Genomic DNA, 15969 nt, shown 5'->3' on the forward strand with positions numbered 1-15969 from the left:
GTGTGGGTGTAGTCGGCCTTCTGTGTTGCGGAGCAGGGCCGGCCAAACTGAGCGGTCGAATGCCGGTTATGACGGTATTGAACTGCGCCACGCTGGCGTAGTGCAGCCAGAGACCGACGAAACCACCTGTGTTGTCTAAAGGGGAAGAAGGGGAAAATATACCTGAAAGAACAAGGGGTTTGTTAAGTGGTAGATTGTTTACTGGTATGTTTGATGTTATTATTTGATCTAATAATGAGGAAATGTGGATTTTATTGTTTATGTGTACATAAGTAAGTATATGCAGTACTAATAGTGACTGATACTTACCTGATCAATGGTATGCTCCTGCGGGGGAGGAGTCTGGAGCGATAAGAGGGGAGCCCAGACTCAGCTTCATGGCTTTTTTGAGTAAGTCCAGCTAGTGTGCATTAGTAGTGCTGTCAGCGACTTCAAAGAGTGTATACTGTGGATACACATTTGTGTATGTCAGAGCCATGGAGGCAGTCTTCGGTGGTGACCCTAGAACACCTGGAGGAACCCCAGAGGGCTGAATTACAACACCTCCTTGGCCAATTCCCTGCCTTGTTCCACCAGAGGCCTGGACGGACTAAGCTGATCCACCACACTATCCATCTCTCCGACACAACCCCTTTTAGACAGTGACCTTACCGGGTGGCAGAAAGATTGGTGGTTCCACTGAAGGAAGAAATTAAGGAAATGAAACGTCTTGGGAGTGATTGAAGCCTCCATGAGCGAGTGGAGCAGTCCCCTGGTCATAGTCCAGAAGAAGGATGGATCATTACGGGTCTGCATCGATTTCTGCAAGCTGAATGCCCAGTCCAAATTTGACTGCCGTATGCCTAGGATTGATGATCTGCTGGAGAGGATAGGAAAGGCCCGGCTCACCACCACACTGGACCTGTGTAAGGGGTACTGGAAGGTGCCCCTTGATCCTGCCTCCATACCGTACACCACCTTTAGGACACTGCTGTGGCTATTCCAGTTCACGGTTTACCCTTTGGAATACATGAGGAACCTGCTACCTTCCAGAGGTTAATGGACCGAGTTCTCCAGGGCTGCGAAGAGTTGTCTGCTGCCTACTTTGATGACGTGGTGATTTACAGCAACACCTGGGCAGACCACCTGAAACATCTGCGACAGACCCTGGAGAACATCCAAGCAGCGGGCCTGTCCTTAAACATAACAATGTGCGAGTGGGCGCAACGAGAGTCCAGCTAATAGTGTACCATCTGGGCAACAGCGAGCTGTGACCCCAGGTTGACAAAGTGGAGGCTATTCGACGCAGTCTTCGACCCAGTACAAAGAACGAGGTGCGATCATTCCTGGGCCTAGTGGGCTGGTACTGCTGATTCATCCCCGATTTCGCCACCATAGCAACACCCCTGACCAACTTACTGAGCAAGAGTGATAAGAACCCTGTTAGGTGGACCGAGGACTGTGAGATCGCGTTTAATACGCTAAAAGAGAAGATGTGCTCCAGCACGGTTCTACAAAGTCCGGACTTCACACAAAGATTCCTGGTGCAAGTGGACACCTCCGAGAAGGGAATTGGAGCGATACTGGCCCAGGGGTCTGAAAGAACCAAGAAGCCAGTTGTCTACCTAAGTAGGACGCTGTTGACCAGAGAGACCAGGTACTAGACGGTTGAGAAGGAATGTCTCTCAATCAAGTGGTCCCTGGAGAGTCTCCGATACTATCTCCTAGGGAGGGAGTTCAACATAGAGATGGACCATCGAGCATTGACTTACATTTTACATTTACATTTATGCATTTGGCAGACGCTTTTATCCAAAGCGACTTACAGTGCACTTATTACAGGGACAATCCCCCTGGAGCAACCTGGAGTTAAGTGCCTTGCTCAAGGACACAATGGTGGTGGCTGTGGGGATTGAACCAGCAACCTTTTGATTACCAGGTATGTGCTTTAGCCCACTATGCCACCACCACTCCTTGGATTCATTCTATGAAGAACCACAACACCCGGGTGACGAGATGGTACCTGGCCCTCCAACCCTACACCTTCAAGGTTCAGCACCACCCTGGAAGACTGAACCTGGTTGCCGACTATCTGTCCAGGTTCCCGGACAGTGCACGGCCTGGAGAGGGGAGAGGTGATGTGACGAAGTGATCGTCACCATTGGGAACGGCAGCACTGGCTTTACACACACTCACCTCAACCACGCTCAATTTCCCCCCTTCTGCCATCTCCGCTATCGGAGGAGCGGGTGCACACAGGATTCCAGTAGCACACGGACATTACACCTACATACATAAACCCCTCCCCCCCCACAGTCTTACATACACGGACAAATCACACACACACACACACACACGTTGTCTTGTTTAATGGTTTATTGTCTTGTGTGGGTGTAGTCGGCCTTCCGTGTTGCGGAGCTGCGCCGGCCAAACTGAGCGATTGAACGGTGGCCATTATGACGGCATTGAACCGTGCCGGTGCAGTGCAGCCGGAGACTGATGAAACCATCTGTGTTATATAAAGGGGAACAAGGGGAAAATATATCTGAAAGAACAAGGGGTTTGTTAAAAGGTAGATTGTTCATTGTAATGTTTATGTTATTATTTGATCTGATAATGATCAAATATGGATTTTTATTGTTTATGTGTATGTAAAGAAGTATATGCAGTACTTATGGTGACTGATACTTACTTAATCAATGGTGTGCTCTTGAGGGGGAGGAGCCTGGAGCTATAAGAGGGGAGCCCAGCGAGCGTGCAGTAGCACTACCATAGTAGTGCTACTTCAAAGAGTGTATACTGTGGATACCCCTTTGTGTATATACAGTATTTTTATATATTTATATATTTTCTTTTATTGATTTATATTTTCTTTGATACTTTGGTTTTGGTCTGCACTAGCTGTAAATATTACTTAACATTTGGATTCACCTTCTTTTTATCGGTGCACTATAAATAAAATTCCATATTGCACAAAGTGCATTTGCGGGTCGAGCCCTCATTTTTCCCTTATTTTTTCCGAACATCTCCGCGTCCCCCAGTGGGTCCGAGTGGGCTCATTCTTTGAGCCAGTTTGGTGAGAATCCCTAATATTAAACAATGAAAATCCATTATAAAAATACAAATTATTATATGTTTAAAACTGATCATCTAAACAAAGAGTGAAATAAACAAAAACCATTTCAATATTTATTGTGTGAAAAATTATTTCTATCAGTTTTTCTAAAATTATGACTGTCCCACAGTTGTGATAATTGTGATGTGATAATTTCCAGCACACCAAGCAATGTTGCCTCTAATAAAGTTTTAGCTAATGTTAGTGTACAAATCTGTCAGTGAAGAGCATGCTTGAGATGAAATACGAGATGAAAAAAAAAAAAGGGAAATATCACTTTTTATTGGCTGTAATTTTGGCAAATTATGCAAAAAGTGTAAACTTTTTTTTTTGTGTGTGTGTGTGTGTATTTAGGATGCATAAAATGTAATCTATGCAATTAGCCTTAGCAAAACAAAAAGAGTCTGTCATTTTATTTGAGAAACATTAAAAATGTCATTTCCATCAGTGTCATTTCCAGCACAGAATTCTATTAAACACAATACAGAATTTGAGAGGTGCTGGAAATTACACAAAAATGCCATAAATCTCCTGTGATGCATGAACACACACCATTGCACATTGTTAGTAGGCAAATTAAATCAACTACTGAGAGTGTGAAAAATGTTTGAGACTTTACTTTCTTGAAGTCCTCAGTGATAAAAGTGCCCGAAGTTGAAGAAACACCCCAAAACTGATAATTAACAAAACACTAATATTGGCCAATAACAATAAGGTCACGAAACAGTATGCCATGCCTATCTGTGTCATAAGAATGTTGTAAAATCTCATAATAAAATCTTTAACGATATAGTCTGCCAACAACGTGAACAGATAAACACATATGTTCAGGTTTCTAAAGGCAAGAATCCTCTTTAGACTGACCCGATAAGTGACCCGAGAACTCACTGCATGACCATAATTCTCATTATATAAATTATCACTCTGATATCATTCCGTTCCTGTCCTTCAAAGTCATTGCAGTGTCTGGAGACCCTAAACTAATTAAATGAAGAAGATTTTCAGTTTTCTTTATTAAAGCACAAACAGTGAAGTTAGCTAATGTGTTGATGTATTTAAACTCATTAATGTGTTCCACACTCATCCAGACGCATCTGTCCTCTGATGAATTACATTCACGTTTGTGTGCTCGTTTAGGACAAATAAACACTAGCGTTCGGGTGATGTACGTGATATTTAGCATGAACTCTCTTCTAAATTGTTTTCCCAGCAGCCTGTGATGGATCGCCAGAGAACAGCGAGGGCCGAGCGGTGGCCACGTCTTGTCTTAACGACTTCAGACATTTCAACCCCAACATAAGAAAAAAAAGAGAATTATGTTTAGCATTGAATCAAAATAAATTTGCACTTATGAGAAAATAAAGCCTATTTCACCATTACAATTGTGACATTATTTTCGTCACAGTTAAGCACATTCTCCCCAAATTCTCGTTACTGTAATGCATAGTTTACTTTCGAGTTGTTTTGTAATTCTCATTATTATCAATTGTGATTCTCATTAGATTCTCATTACTCTAATGCAGTATGTTTTTTTTAAAACTAATATTCCATGTAATCTTTCAATTTATATAAACAACTTTAGTAAAGATCCTAAATGCTGCATGCAAAATGATAAAAAAAGAATGAGCAAAGTAGTTTAAGATGTAGTATAGCAAGTCACACCGCAGGACACGTCAACTTTAATTCATGTCAGCAACCCATAATTTACCCCTTCAGAGACCCTCAAAAAATTTATTCTTCTTGAAAGTGTTTTTAGGAAGCCACTGGTTATAAAAATGGTAATTTGTATGCATATTTGGTTTTGGGGTGAATTTTGAAAAAACATGGCAAAATTGCAGTGCTGGGCATTTAGGGATTCAAGATTTCATCACTGCTTTTTTAGACAGTAAGTGGAAATTCTGAACACAATTCAACACACAATAGTGTATGAAAAATAGTTTATTACAAGCAGTAAGGGCAAATTCGTAAACGGTTAATAAATGAGGACTATTGGTAGTGATGATATATTTGCTAGAATATTAATGATATTACTTTTGGTAGTATATTTAATAAACCATGAATACGAAAACAAAGATTTATTTTAAGACAGAACAGCACAGAAACAGCTGAAAATCATTTTGAATAGTTTAAATCAACGATTTACTGAATAGACTCCATAGCTATGCATTTTTGCTACGCTTCGAAAAATTGTCCCAAAGTTATGTAAGTTGATATTTTCGGTGGAATGTTTTTTTGAATCAGTAAACATTTTGGGAAAAAACATATTACACTAAAGAAAATAGCTCTTTGGCTGAATTTGATTCAATCGTGGAAAGTGGTTCCACGTGTTTGAAATGAGTTTTCTTAACTTAAAACTACTATGTAATCTCAACACAAACACTTTGTGTAGAAAGAACTTAGTTGAATTGGGCAAACCCAACAAAATTAGACATTTCAATGCAACTCAAATAATCAGTTTATGCAGAGCTACATTAACATCACAAAAAGTATTCGTGTAGTCCCAACTCAAATAGATTGAGTAAACTTCCGTTTACAAGTTTAAATGGATAGAGCGCAATGAAATTAAAATTACTATGTAATCTCAAAACAAACACTTTGTGTAGAAAGAACTTAGTTGAATTGTGCAAACCCAACAAAATTAGACATTTCAGTGCAACTCAAATAATCAGTTTCTTCAATGCTACCTTAACATCACAAAAAGTATTAATGTAGTCCCAACTCAAATGGATTAAGTAAACTTCTGTTTACAAGTTTAAATGGCTAGAGCACAATGAAATTAAAATTACTATGTAGTCTCAACACAAACACTTTGTGTAGAAAGAACTTAGTTGAATTGTGCAAACCCAACAAAATTAGATGTGTCAATTCAACTCAAATAATCAGTTTATGCAGAGCTACATTAACATCACAAAAAGTATTCGTGTAGTCCCAACTCAAATGGATTAAGCAAACTTCCGTTTACAAGTTTAAATAGAGCGCAATGAAATTAAAATTACTATATAGTCTCAACGCAAACACTTTGTGTAGAAAGAACTTAATTGAATTGGGTAAACCCAACAAAATTAGATGTGTCAATTCAACTCAAATAATCAGTTTATGCAGAGCAACATTAACATCACAAAAAGTATTCGTGTAGTCCCAACTCAAATGGATTAAGCAAACTTCCGTTTACAAGTTTAAATAGAGCGCAATGAAATTAAAATTACTATGTAGTCTCAACGCAAACACTTTGTGTAGAAAGAACTTAATTGAATTGGGTAAACCCAACAAAATTAGATGTGTCAGTGCTATTTAAATAATCATTTTATACAGAGCTACATTAACATCACAAAAAGTATTTGTGTAGTCCCAACTCAAATGGATTAAGTAAACTTCTGTTTACAAATATAAATGGATAGAACACAAGTTGAAATCAAGTTGTTGCTTTCGTACATTTTAATTAAGTAAATTGAACAAGCAGCAAAAAAATAAATAAAAAATTAAGTTACTTGGCAAATTGCTTAATGTGTTCCAAAAGCAATGCGTTAACTAATTGTGACCTTTTTGTGTGACTTCAACAAGCTCTCACAGTTATTCTGCAATTTTTTTTCATGCCAAAACTGTTGATGTGATACAGTGCAGTGTCATACAGTATATTGTTGTCTAGTTTTTACCCATATTTAATGAATATTAGACATTGCAAACATTGCAGTTCTGCTACGCTCTTAGGGTGAAAGGCAGTACAACAAGTACTATCATGATATATAAATACTTGTCCAATTTTAATAATATCATTGTTGCTTTAAATATGAGTTTCATGCTTTCTTTTACCTTTTCAGCTGAAGTGGAAGTGTAAAAAAGACGACGCCAGTAATGCGGGTTATTCTCACGAATGTCTTCAAAACCTCTTTCAAAAGGTGAGATGCTTCAGAATCTATGTATTGAGTTTTTAGTCAAATGTATTTATTTAGTTTTCAGTGGATGAAAAAGTGTGTTATAAACCTGTCTTCTCTTCAGCTCAGTTGTTCATTAGTTTTAATCTGATTATTTAAACCATCACGGCAGTCTCTCAGTTAGATTAGGGGTCCTGAAGGGTATTTTACAGATGTGTGAGAAAGTGACCTCGTGTGTGAATAAGCTGTTTTCTGTTGTTAATGAGAGTGGTCTGGTGTCCAGCGGCGCAGGTTTCACGTCTGCATGACATCAACCATTAAAACGCTTTATTTCCCCCCGTGCATGAGCTCCATTAAGTTTTGTAGCAGCTCAAATGCCCAGGGCAGAGCAGTGCCCTCTTAACGCAGCACACGCCACCATTGCGGCCCAACTTCATGGACGCGTTTAACGCCGTCGGGGGACTCGCTAGGAAATGTGCTCTTCACATGCAACCAACACCATGCGATCGCCATGCCCCCTCTAAAATCTGTCTGTTAATGACATCAGGCTTCGTGTTGGATTCAATTGTCCCTCTACACGCACCTCCATGTGGGTCGGGCATCAACATAAGCAGCTCGCAAACCTCTGGAGGTGTTATGCCAGGAAAGTTGACGCTCGCTATATGCGAAAGGCAGTTATGAAATTACCTTCAGGAGAGTGTTTGGAGTGGAAACGTCAAGTGTAGTTGGTTGTACAGTGAAAAGCCCCCAGCGGGAGCCGAACTCTGTGTGTTTTGGACTCTGCAAGTCTTACGTCTACTGTGAAGTCAAGCCCTGAGAAAGCTTTGGAAAAGTTTGGATATATGAAATAGGCGTCCAGCGGGACTCTCTGCTTTGTCACTGTTGGCGAGTCTTTCCAGTTCTGAACGTCAAATACATTCTTACCGCTTTTCCCAGGCAACGATAAAATAGATTTTCAGAGACGTTAGATTCTCAGAATTCATTTCAGACTGAACGCACATGGCTTAATGGAACAGCTCTCTCAAAAATTTTATTCCATCATAATTTTATCATCTCAAGTTGTTCCAAACCCATATGACTTTCTTACTTCTGTGGAACACAAAAGGAGATGTTTATGTATAATGTTCAAGCTGCTCATTTCCATAGTGACCAGAGGCTGTCAAACTCCATAAAGGACAATATAAGGTATCGTAAAGCACTATAAAAATAGTCCATATGACTCATGCCATTTATTCCAAACCTTTTAAAATCATACAGTCCCTTTTATGAGGAACGGGCCCAAATATAAGTCATTATCAGTTCCCTTTTAGATTTGTAACTAATAGCACCAAATAAACATGCAAAAGAAAAATGTATATCCACATATGTAGACAGTGGGACCAAGTTTTTATTTTAAATAATATCAAGCTATAGAAAGTCAGATTGTTTATTATGTTTCCAGGAGTGTTGATTATTCATGTTTTTGAGACATCAGAAATTAGCATAATTAATTCTGATTCAAAGTAATGTCCAGCATCATCCAATCACTGTCAATCATGTTAAAATAAAATGATACATTATAAATTCTGAATCTATGTACTGATTATCATTGTCACATGTCTGTCAAACATGTTGAGTGATCCAAACATCATCTGCAGCCTGAAACTGAACTTTTGATCAGATTTTAGGAGTGAATGCACTTAACTGCATAGAGAGATATAGGATGCTCCCTTGCTCCCTATTTAGTGAATGACTTAACCTCCAGTGTGCTGTCTGTCTGCACTGGTCTCAGAACAGTTTGAAATGCACCTTATTTTCATCCTAACTCCATATAAAGTCTCTGAAAGCAACTTTTTGCTTTCTTGTGAAGAACTAGCGCTATTGTCCACTATAGTGGTCATTATGTTTATCAGCGTGGTGTTTCGCAATATATCGCTCTGATTTTTAAATTGGCTTATCGGATGAAACCAGAGACTCTAATCTTTTGACTCAAACAGGTTTTAATGTAAAAACTTAATGAGGTTTCTTACCAGATGTAGTTTTGTTGGCATTTCTCCCAAAGACAAACTCCGCTGTGGTCGGCACCATGTTGTTTGGTCACGTGAATCTGTGTGTCGAAAGTTGAACCCTTTACTGACAGCACAGAGTCTCCTGAACTGAGATCAGTCTGTTTAAATGAATTTAAATGATGTGTTACATACAGCGAAAACCAAAACACAATGTCCACGCAGAAAGATGCGGGGTCGCGTGAGGTTAAAGTACCCAATTGTCATACTTAAGTAACATTAAAGATACTTTTATGGAAATGGATTTAAGTAAAAGATAAGTGGCTCATGAAAAAAATACTCAAGTAAATGGATTAAACTAAAGTAACTAATACTACATGTACTTAACCCTTCTGTGCAGTTGAGTAACACTGTAGCACTTAGCGGGTCAAATTGACCCGGCTTGTTAAATCGCAGTTCAACAGTCACAATTTGCAAATTTCCCCCCCAGTAACTGTTATATAATCAATAACTAACCTTTCACTAATTTACAAATGTAATGTTAAAAATGTTATGTAAGAAAAATACTCAATCTTCATTAGAATATAGGATTTGTTTGAAACACACACACACACACACACACACACTTGTTCCAATTTTCCCCATTTGTTTCCATTGACTCCATTGACCATTTTTTTTTTTTTATTGATATTGAGCTAATAATATTGTGACAACTCATGGGTGTGTGTGTGTCTGTGTGTACATGTGTGTGCGTGTGTGTGCGTGTGCATGTTTTGGTTGGGTGAGTGCGGGTATGTGGGTCAAGGTTTCAGTGTGTTTGGGACAGGTACCGCCCCCCCAAACACACAAATTTTTCTATCATGATCGAACAAATATATTGCGCTACTGATGTGTTATTTTGATAATGTTTTGAAACTGCATTACAGTTTTACAGTATTGTTTATAAATACATGAAAATACACATTTTAACATTGTCAGATCCAGATCACCTCCGTGGATGATGTCATGAATTTTCCGACCAAAAAGTTAAAGTTAAGTTGATGTAAATCAGTGTTAAAAATTTAAATGGGTCAAACTGACCCGGAACTGCATTCAAGGGTTAATCATGTGCATGTACACAGCTGGTTAGTGATGGAACGATATATCAAATTCCAATATATCAAGAACCAAAAAAATGACAAACCATATCGTGGCATAACTCTATATTTTGACATTTGCAACATTGTTTTCTGTCCATGTGATCATAAATGAAATGACCCGTCAAACATCATAATTTCTCTATCACTTGATTTTACCACTACTGCACTTTATTCTACACTGTTCACAGAGTCCACAAGGTCATTAAAGTGCTTGAATTTATCTTTTAGAAATGTGAGTACTGGAATACCTGGAAAATCACCTTGTTTTGATGAAAAGTGCTTGAGATTAAGATAGATCGTTTCCTCCGTGTAATGTGTGTCCATCAACTTTCATTGAATAATGTGTGTTAATATCCTTTCTGTTCTTTACAGTCAGATAAAAAAAGTAAAAATAAATATTAATTTTAATCTCACACTTCATGGATGTGTTAAAGAAACCGAGAGATTCTCGTTGATGTTCGCTGAACCGGAACACTGTGAGCCGCTCGTTGAACTCTTAAAGTGACAGTAACCTTTTTAGAGTTTCTTATACAGATGAATGTAAACTCAATTTTATTACTTATAAATTATACACATTATTTCAAATAGTGATAGCTCATATTATTATTATACCATTTCATGATATATTATTAATTAATATAGAGTAATTATAATAACGATGACATACTGATTATTAAAATATAAATATACAATTTCACATACTTTTTCAGGACAGTTTTGTTCAGTTCTATTATTTGTTCTGCACCTGATCAGCCTGAATGTAGCTCACTATTTATGAAAGCTTAATTGTTTGTGATCTTTTCTTATAGAGAAACTCTTACTGTTTAAACTTCGAGCATTTATATTGTGCATTAAAAACTTTATTTTGATGAGAAATTATTATGTGTATTTTGCTAAAAAAAAAATTCAGAAAAGAAAAAATTTCTGTAATATTTTGTCATTTAAGTGTTATTATATCGATTCGAGATTATATTGAATCATTAACCTCGTATCGTCTCCTGCTTGATTAATTACAGCAGCGGCCAATCGCGTACTTGGCAATCGCAGTCCTACCGAGGCCTAGCAAGAATTACCTGGTACATGTACTGACCGAGTGAATGAGAGGGGCATGTTGTTCGTTCACTTCAGCATTGGCATGTGAGTCTACCTTGTTTATCAAGGAGAGAAAAGGGCGGAAGAGCTATTAATGCATTTAAAGTGACTGGTGTTTATACACATAACATTTGTATAATGGGCTTTCACATGACTCGCTCATCATATTATTAATGACCTACATTTCAATCTGTCTTACACAAAGACTTCATAAGGTTTGGAATGACATGAGGATGAGTAAATGATTACATTTGAACTTTCCTTTTAATAAAATTCACCATAGAAGCGTCACGTTGCTGTAACAATGTTTTTAGTGATTGAATCAGGACTTAGTGTGGATGTCTTCCTCCTAACTGAGGGTCAGAGGTCAAATTCTGATCGATGCTATAGATTCACTCACAGAATTCCTGATTTGAAACCTTTTTGGCTGGCGACTGGAGCTAAAACGCAGCTCGTTTCAACCCTGCACCAAGAACAACCATTCTGTACATTCTCGCTGTTGGTCTAGACAAGGAACAAAATTAACTGGAGGAGTTTATACAGCTCGACCATTAGCAAAATATTATTCTGGAAGAGTTGAGTGTTTCTCATGGTGCGGACAAAAATAGAGACCTCCCTTATGATTGATGACAGACATTATAAGTATATAAGACGTGATGGGAACACACTGTCTGCACTAAAAAAGTCAAATAAAAAATGTTATCTGCCTCCTCTCTAAATTTGGAGAAGTTCCTGTCTGCATGACCACCATCACTCTCACGGTTGTTTTTGTGAGTTTTAATGCAGCTGTCACCGTTGTGTCGTAATGATTTTTATTTTGCAGTACGGGGACGTTTTGAACATTTTGATATCCAGTAAGAAGAGAGGCAGTGCTGTGGTGGAGTTTGTGTCAGCAAAAGCAGCTGTGAGTATTTTTCATATGTGTAATGAATCCAAATAATAATCAGAGTATTTCAGATTTCATGGGGGAATCTCATGAAAACATGTTCATGTGATATTTCACACATAAATAAGAAATTATATTTTGCATAAAGAAAATGAAGCCAATTGTGTACCATTTAAAATTGCTTTAATTTTGACATTTTCCCTCTAAATTATTATTCATCTTGATTATAAATTGTTATAAGAATAAATTGAATAAATTTAGAATGTAACAAAGTCAGGCATCATTTTTTTTTTTTATATATATAATCATTGAGTCTGTGTCATGTATTTGGCGCCATCTCCTGGTGGTCATATGTAACATTGTGCTTCATGTGGATTATCTAATGATCTATACATCAGATTACCTTGTGTGTGGACTTGTTTGAAAGATAATCACCTCCTCTAAATAATGATATGTGATATTTTATGTTTCATTTCTGTTACGTAAAGTTATAAGCGAAAACGAGACATATAAGCAGCACCAACATAAATATATATATATATTTTTCTCCCCAATTTGGAATGCCCGATTCCCAATGCGCTCTAAGTCCTCGTGGTTGCGTAATGACTTGCCTCAATCCAGATGGTGGAGGCCTCCGCGTCTGAGACCGTCAATCCGCACATCTCATCACGTGGCTTGTTGAGAGTGTTACCGCGGAGACACCACGTGTGGAGGCTTCACGCTATTCTCTGCAGCATCCACGCACAACTCATCACACGTCTCACCGAGAGCGAGAACCACATTATAGCGACCACGAGGAGGTTACCCCATGTAATCAGAGAATAGCGGTGAACAAAGTGCTTCAAAATTAGCTCTGCAGCGAGCGGCCATGATTTATTTATTTTTTGCAGTGGAAGTGAATGGGGACAATTTTTGGAGGGTTTAAAAAGGCAGAAATGTGAAGCGTATAATTTTATAAAAGCTTACATTAATTCTTCTGATAAAACTTGTGTGTTATTTGAGCTGTAAAGTTGTTTAAATCATTTTTACAGTAATTTTAGGGTTTGTTGTCATTACATCATTGCAACAAATTTTAAAATTGGATATATCTTTACAACAAAAAGTCTAGTAAGTGATTTTATCACACTAAAATCATGTTAACACACATATTGTTTACGTCTTGTGTCTATACTTTTGAAACAGTGAGTAATTTTTAACATTTACAGATTGACCCCATTGACTTCCATTGTAAGTGTCTCACGGTTAACACAGATTTTTGCTTTAAAGAAAAAGGAGTCAAAATTATTTTTTGTGCTAATCAATATTATTCCATAAATGATGTCAATTGAGCTTAACTTGTACTGAACCCGGAATATTCCATTATTTGTCATAATAGTACTACTACTAATAATAACAGTAATGTCACAATGCAAAATGTCAGGCCTCATTTTCTTTATGCAGTATATAATTTCTTATTTTTTTATGATCCTGACATGTTCTTGACAGGTTTCGTGAGATTCACCTGATTATATGATTTTAAATCCATTCTGATTTCCATTCTGAATCATAACCAATTATGTGGGTCTATAAATGTCCTTTAACCCTTTAAGCTCAGATGGACCCGTGAGAAAAAAAAAATATATAATTGTCAAAATATTAATAACTACAGTCTTGACCAACACAAAATAGATATCGTTTGAAAGATTAGAAGCTCTACTTTCCAATGCATGTAGACATTATGACCAAAACTGAACAAGTGCTTTGAAATTTGCAGATAAATCAGAAGTGTTCAGTTTTGATTATTTATTTAAAAAAAATGTGTGATGTACATATTTTGCAATCGGTAAAAACATCAAACTCATCAAATAGCCATGTGTCATATGTTGTTAGAAAGCTCTCAAAGTGTAGAATACAACCACCCAAAAAATATGTCTTTAAAAATTATGTTGGTGGGGCCTGGTAGCTCAGCGAGTATTGACGCTGACTACCACTCCTGGAGTTCACGAGTTCGAATCCAGGGCATGCTGAGTGACTCCAGCCAGGTCTCCTAAGCAACCAAATTGGCCCGGTTGCTAGGGAGGGTAGAGTCACATGGGGTAACCTCCTCGTGGTCGCTATAATGTGGTTCTCGCTCTCGGTGAGACACGTGATGAGTTGTGCGTGGATGCCGCAGAGAATAGCGTGAAGCCTCCACACGTGGTGTCTCCGCGGTAACACTCTCAACAAGCCACATGATGAGATGTGCGGATTGACGGTCTCAGACGCGGAGGCCTCCACCATCTGGATTGAGGCAAGTCATTACGCAACCACGAGGACTTAGAGCGCATTGGGAATCGGGCATTCCAAATTGGGGAGAAAAAGTGGAGAAAAAAAAAATATATATTTATGTTGGTGCTGCTTATATGTCTTGTTTTCACTTATAACTTTGCGTAACAGAAATGAAACATATAATATCACATATCATTATTTAGAGGAGGTGATTTATCTTTCAAATTAGTCCACACACAAGGTAATCGGATGTATAGATCATTAGATAATTCACATGAAGCACAATGATACATATGACCACCAGGAGATGGCGCCAAATACATGACACAGACTCAATGATGACACAAATGACACAGAATGAAACTCATTCTATGAAATCTCATTACTAAAATCATGTCTGTATGCTATGCAAACCTTTAGTCATTGTTGTGTTTGCATGTGTAATTAGTTCTTATGTACAATTATTATGTTTTATTTGTTTGGAGATGTTTTTGGACACTATGATAAATTATATTTGTAATGTTATAACTTTTGATTGCTTTGTCGTATTAACACAAACATTTTTCTCAGATACAGTTGACATGATTGGGAATAAAACAAAAGCAGTTTTTTGGAGCCACCTTATTTACACCCAGAGATATAAAATGTCAAATAAGAAAAATAAGAAAAAAAGGAAATTTTGGGCCTAACAGTTTTTTAGGCTGAGAGTCTCTGAATGTATCATAATCTATACATTAAAAAAGTTTTATTTACAAAGATACCAAACGCTTGGCCCTCTTGTTTTTTTGTCGAGTTATAAGCCTTTACTTTTGGGTATGCCACTGAAACAGGAAATATTTAAAAACACCTTCAGAGCCTAAAGGGTTAATGTAGTTTAAAATGAAGATGAATGATATTGATTGCATTAAGTTATGTGTGTGTGTTTCATGATGGTCTAATGCAGTTAGTACACAGGTTTAAAGTGCGCAACCAGAACCGCTGGTGGTCTGAGTATGGACCCTTTGTTCAGGGATTGTTGTGGCTTTCGCTTCACCATTCGGTTAGCAGCTACCCTCCAAGAGTCCATAACAACAGTGTCTGTCTGTGTGGGGCATATGGTTACCGAAGGCTAGCTTAAGTTCAACACATGTCTCTGTCACAACAATAAAAATGCACATATATACAGCTTATACAGTAATGATTAATGACAGTGCAGCTTGTTGAGAAAATGTTTTGTCATGCAAACTTGTGTTCAGCATGGAACACATGAATGATACCTCAAATTGTTCATTTAGCGATTTTCACTTGGTGGATGATAAAACGGGTGAAAAAATCCCATAGACTTACATTGAAGGAGGGACTCTGGGTCATATCTAGAGACCACCTACAACAGCCAAGCATTCATTTTACAGCATTATCAGTGTTTTTTTCATCACATTTCAATCTTTTTCTGTCTTCCTAATCAGGATCTGGCATTTAAAAACGAGAGAGGTCTGACGGGAAACCCTTTGAAAATCACATGGCTAGAAGGTCAACCTGTCCAAGCGTCACACGTTCAGACCGCCACAAGCATTTTCACCCCTTCACAGGTAAACATATTATACAGAATATGTACTGTACATGTATGTGTGCTCATGTCATGAGTGCTGTGAGACATGGGCAAATGTGAAATGTC

At 37.8% G+C, this 15969-nt stretch overlaps 1 protein-coding gene across 1 annotated transcript in view; it reads left to right on the plus strand.

Annotated features, from left to right (window-relative positions):
- The window catches only part of dnajc17 (DnaJ (Hsp40) homolog, subfamily C, member 17), a 64066-nt gene that overhangs the window by 12834 nt on the left and 35263 nt on the right, over positions 1-15969 (plus strand). The window contains exons 8-10 of the mRNA XM_051722954.1: positions 6913-6990; positions 12006-12086; positions 15761-15883. Coding sequence (XP_051578914.1) covers positions 6913-6990; positions 12006-12086; positions 15761-15883 — 282 coding nt within the window. The remainder of the gene's footprint in view (positions 1-6912; positions 6991-12005; positions 12087-15760; positions 15884-15969) is intronic.

Source organism: Myxocyprinus asiaticus, chromosome 17, assembly GCF_019703515.2.
Source record: "Myxocyprinus asiaticus isolate MX2 ecotype Aquarium Trade chromosome 17, UBuf_Myxa_2, whole genome shotgun sequence".
Taxonomy (NCBI): domain Eukaryota; kingdom Metazoa; phylum Chordata; class Actinopteri; order Cypriniformes; family Catostomidae; genus Myxocyprinus; species Myxocyprinus asiaticus.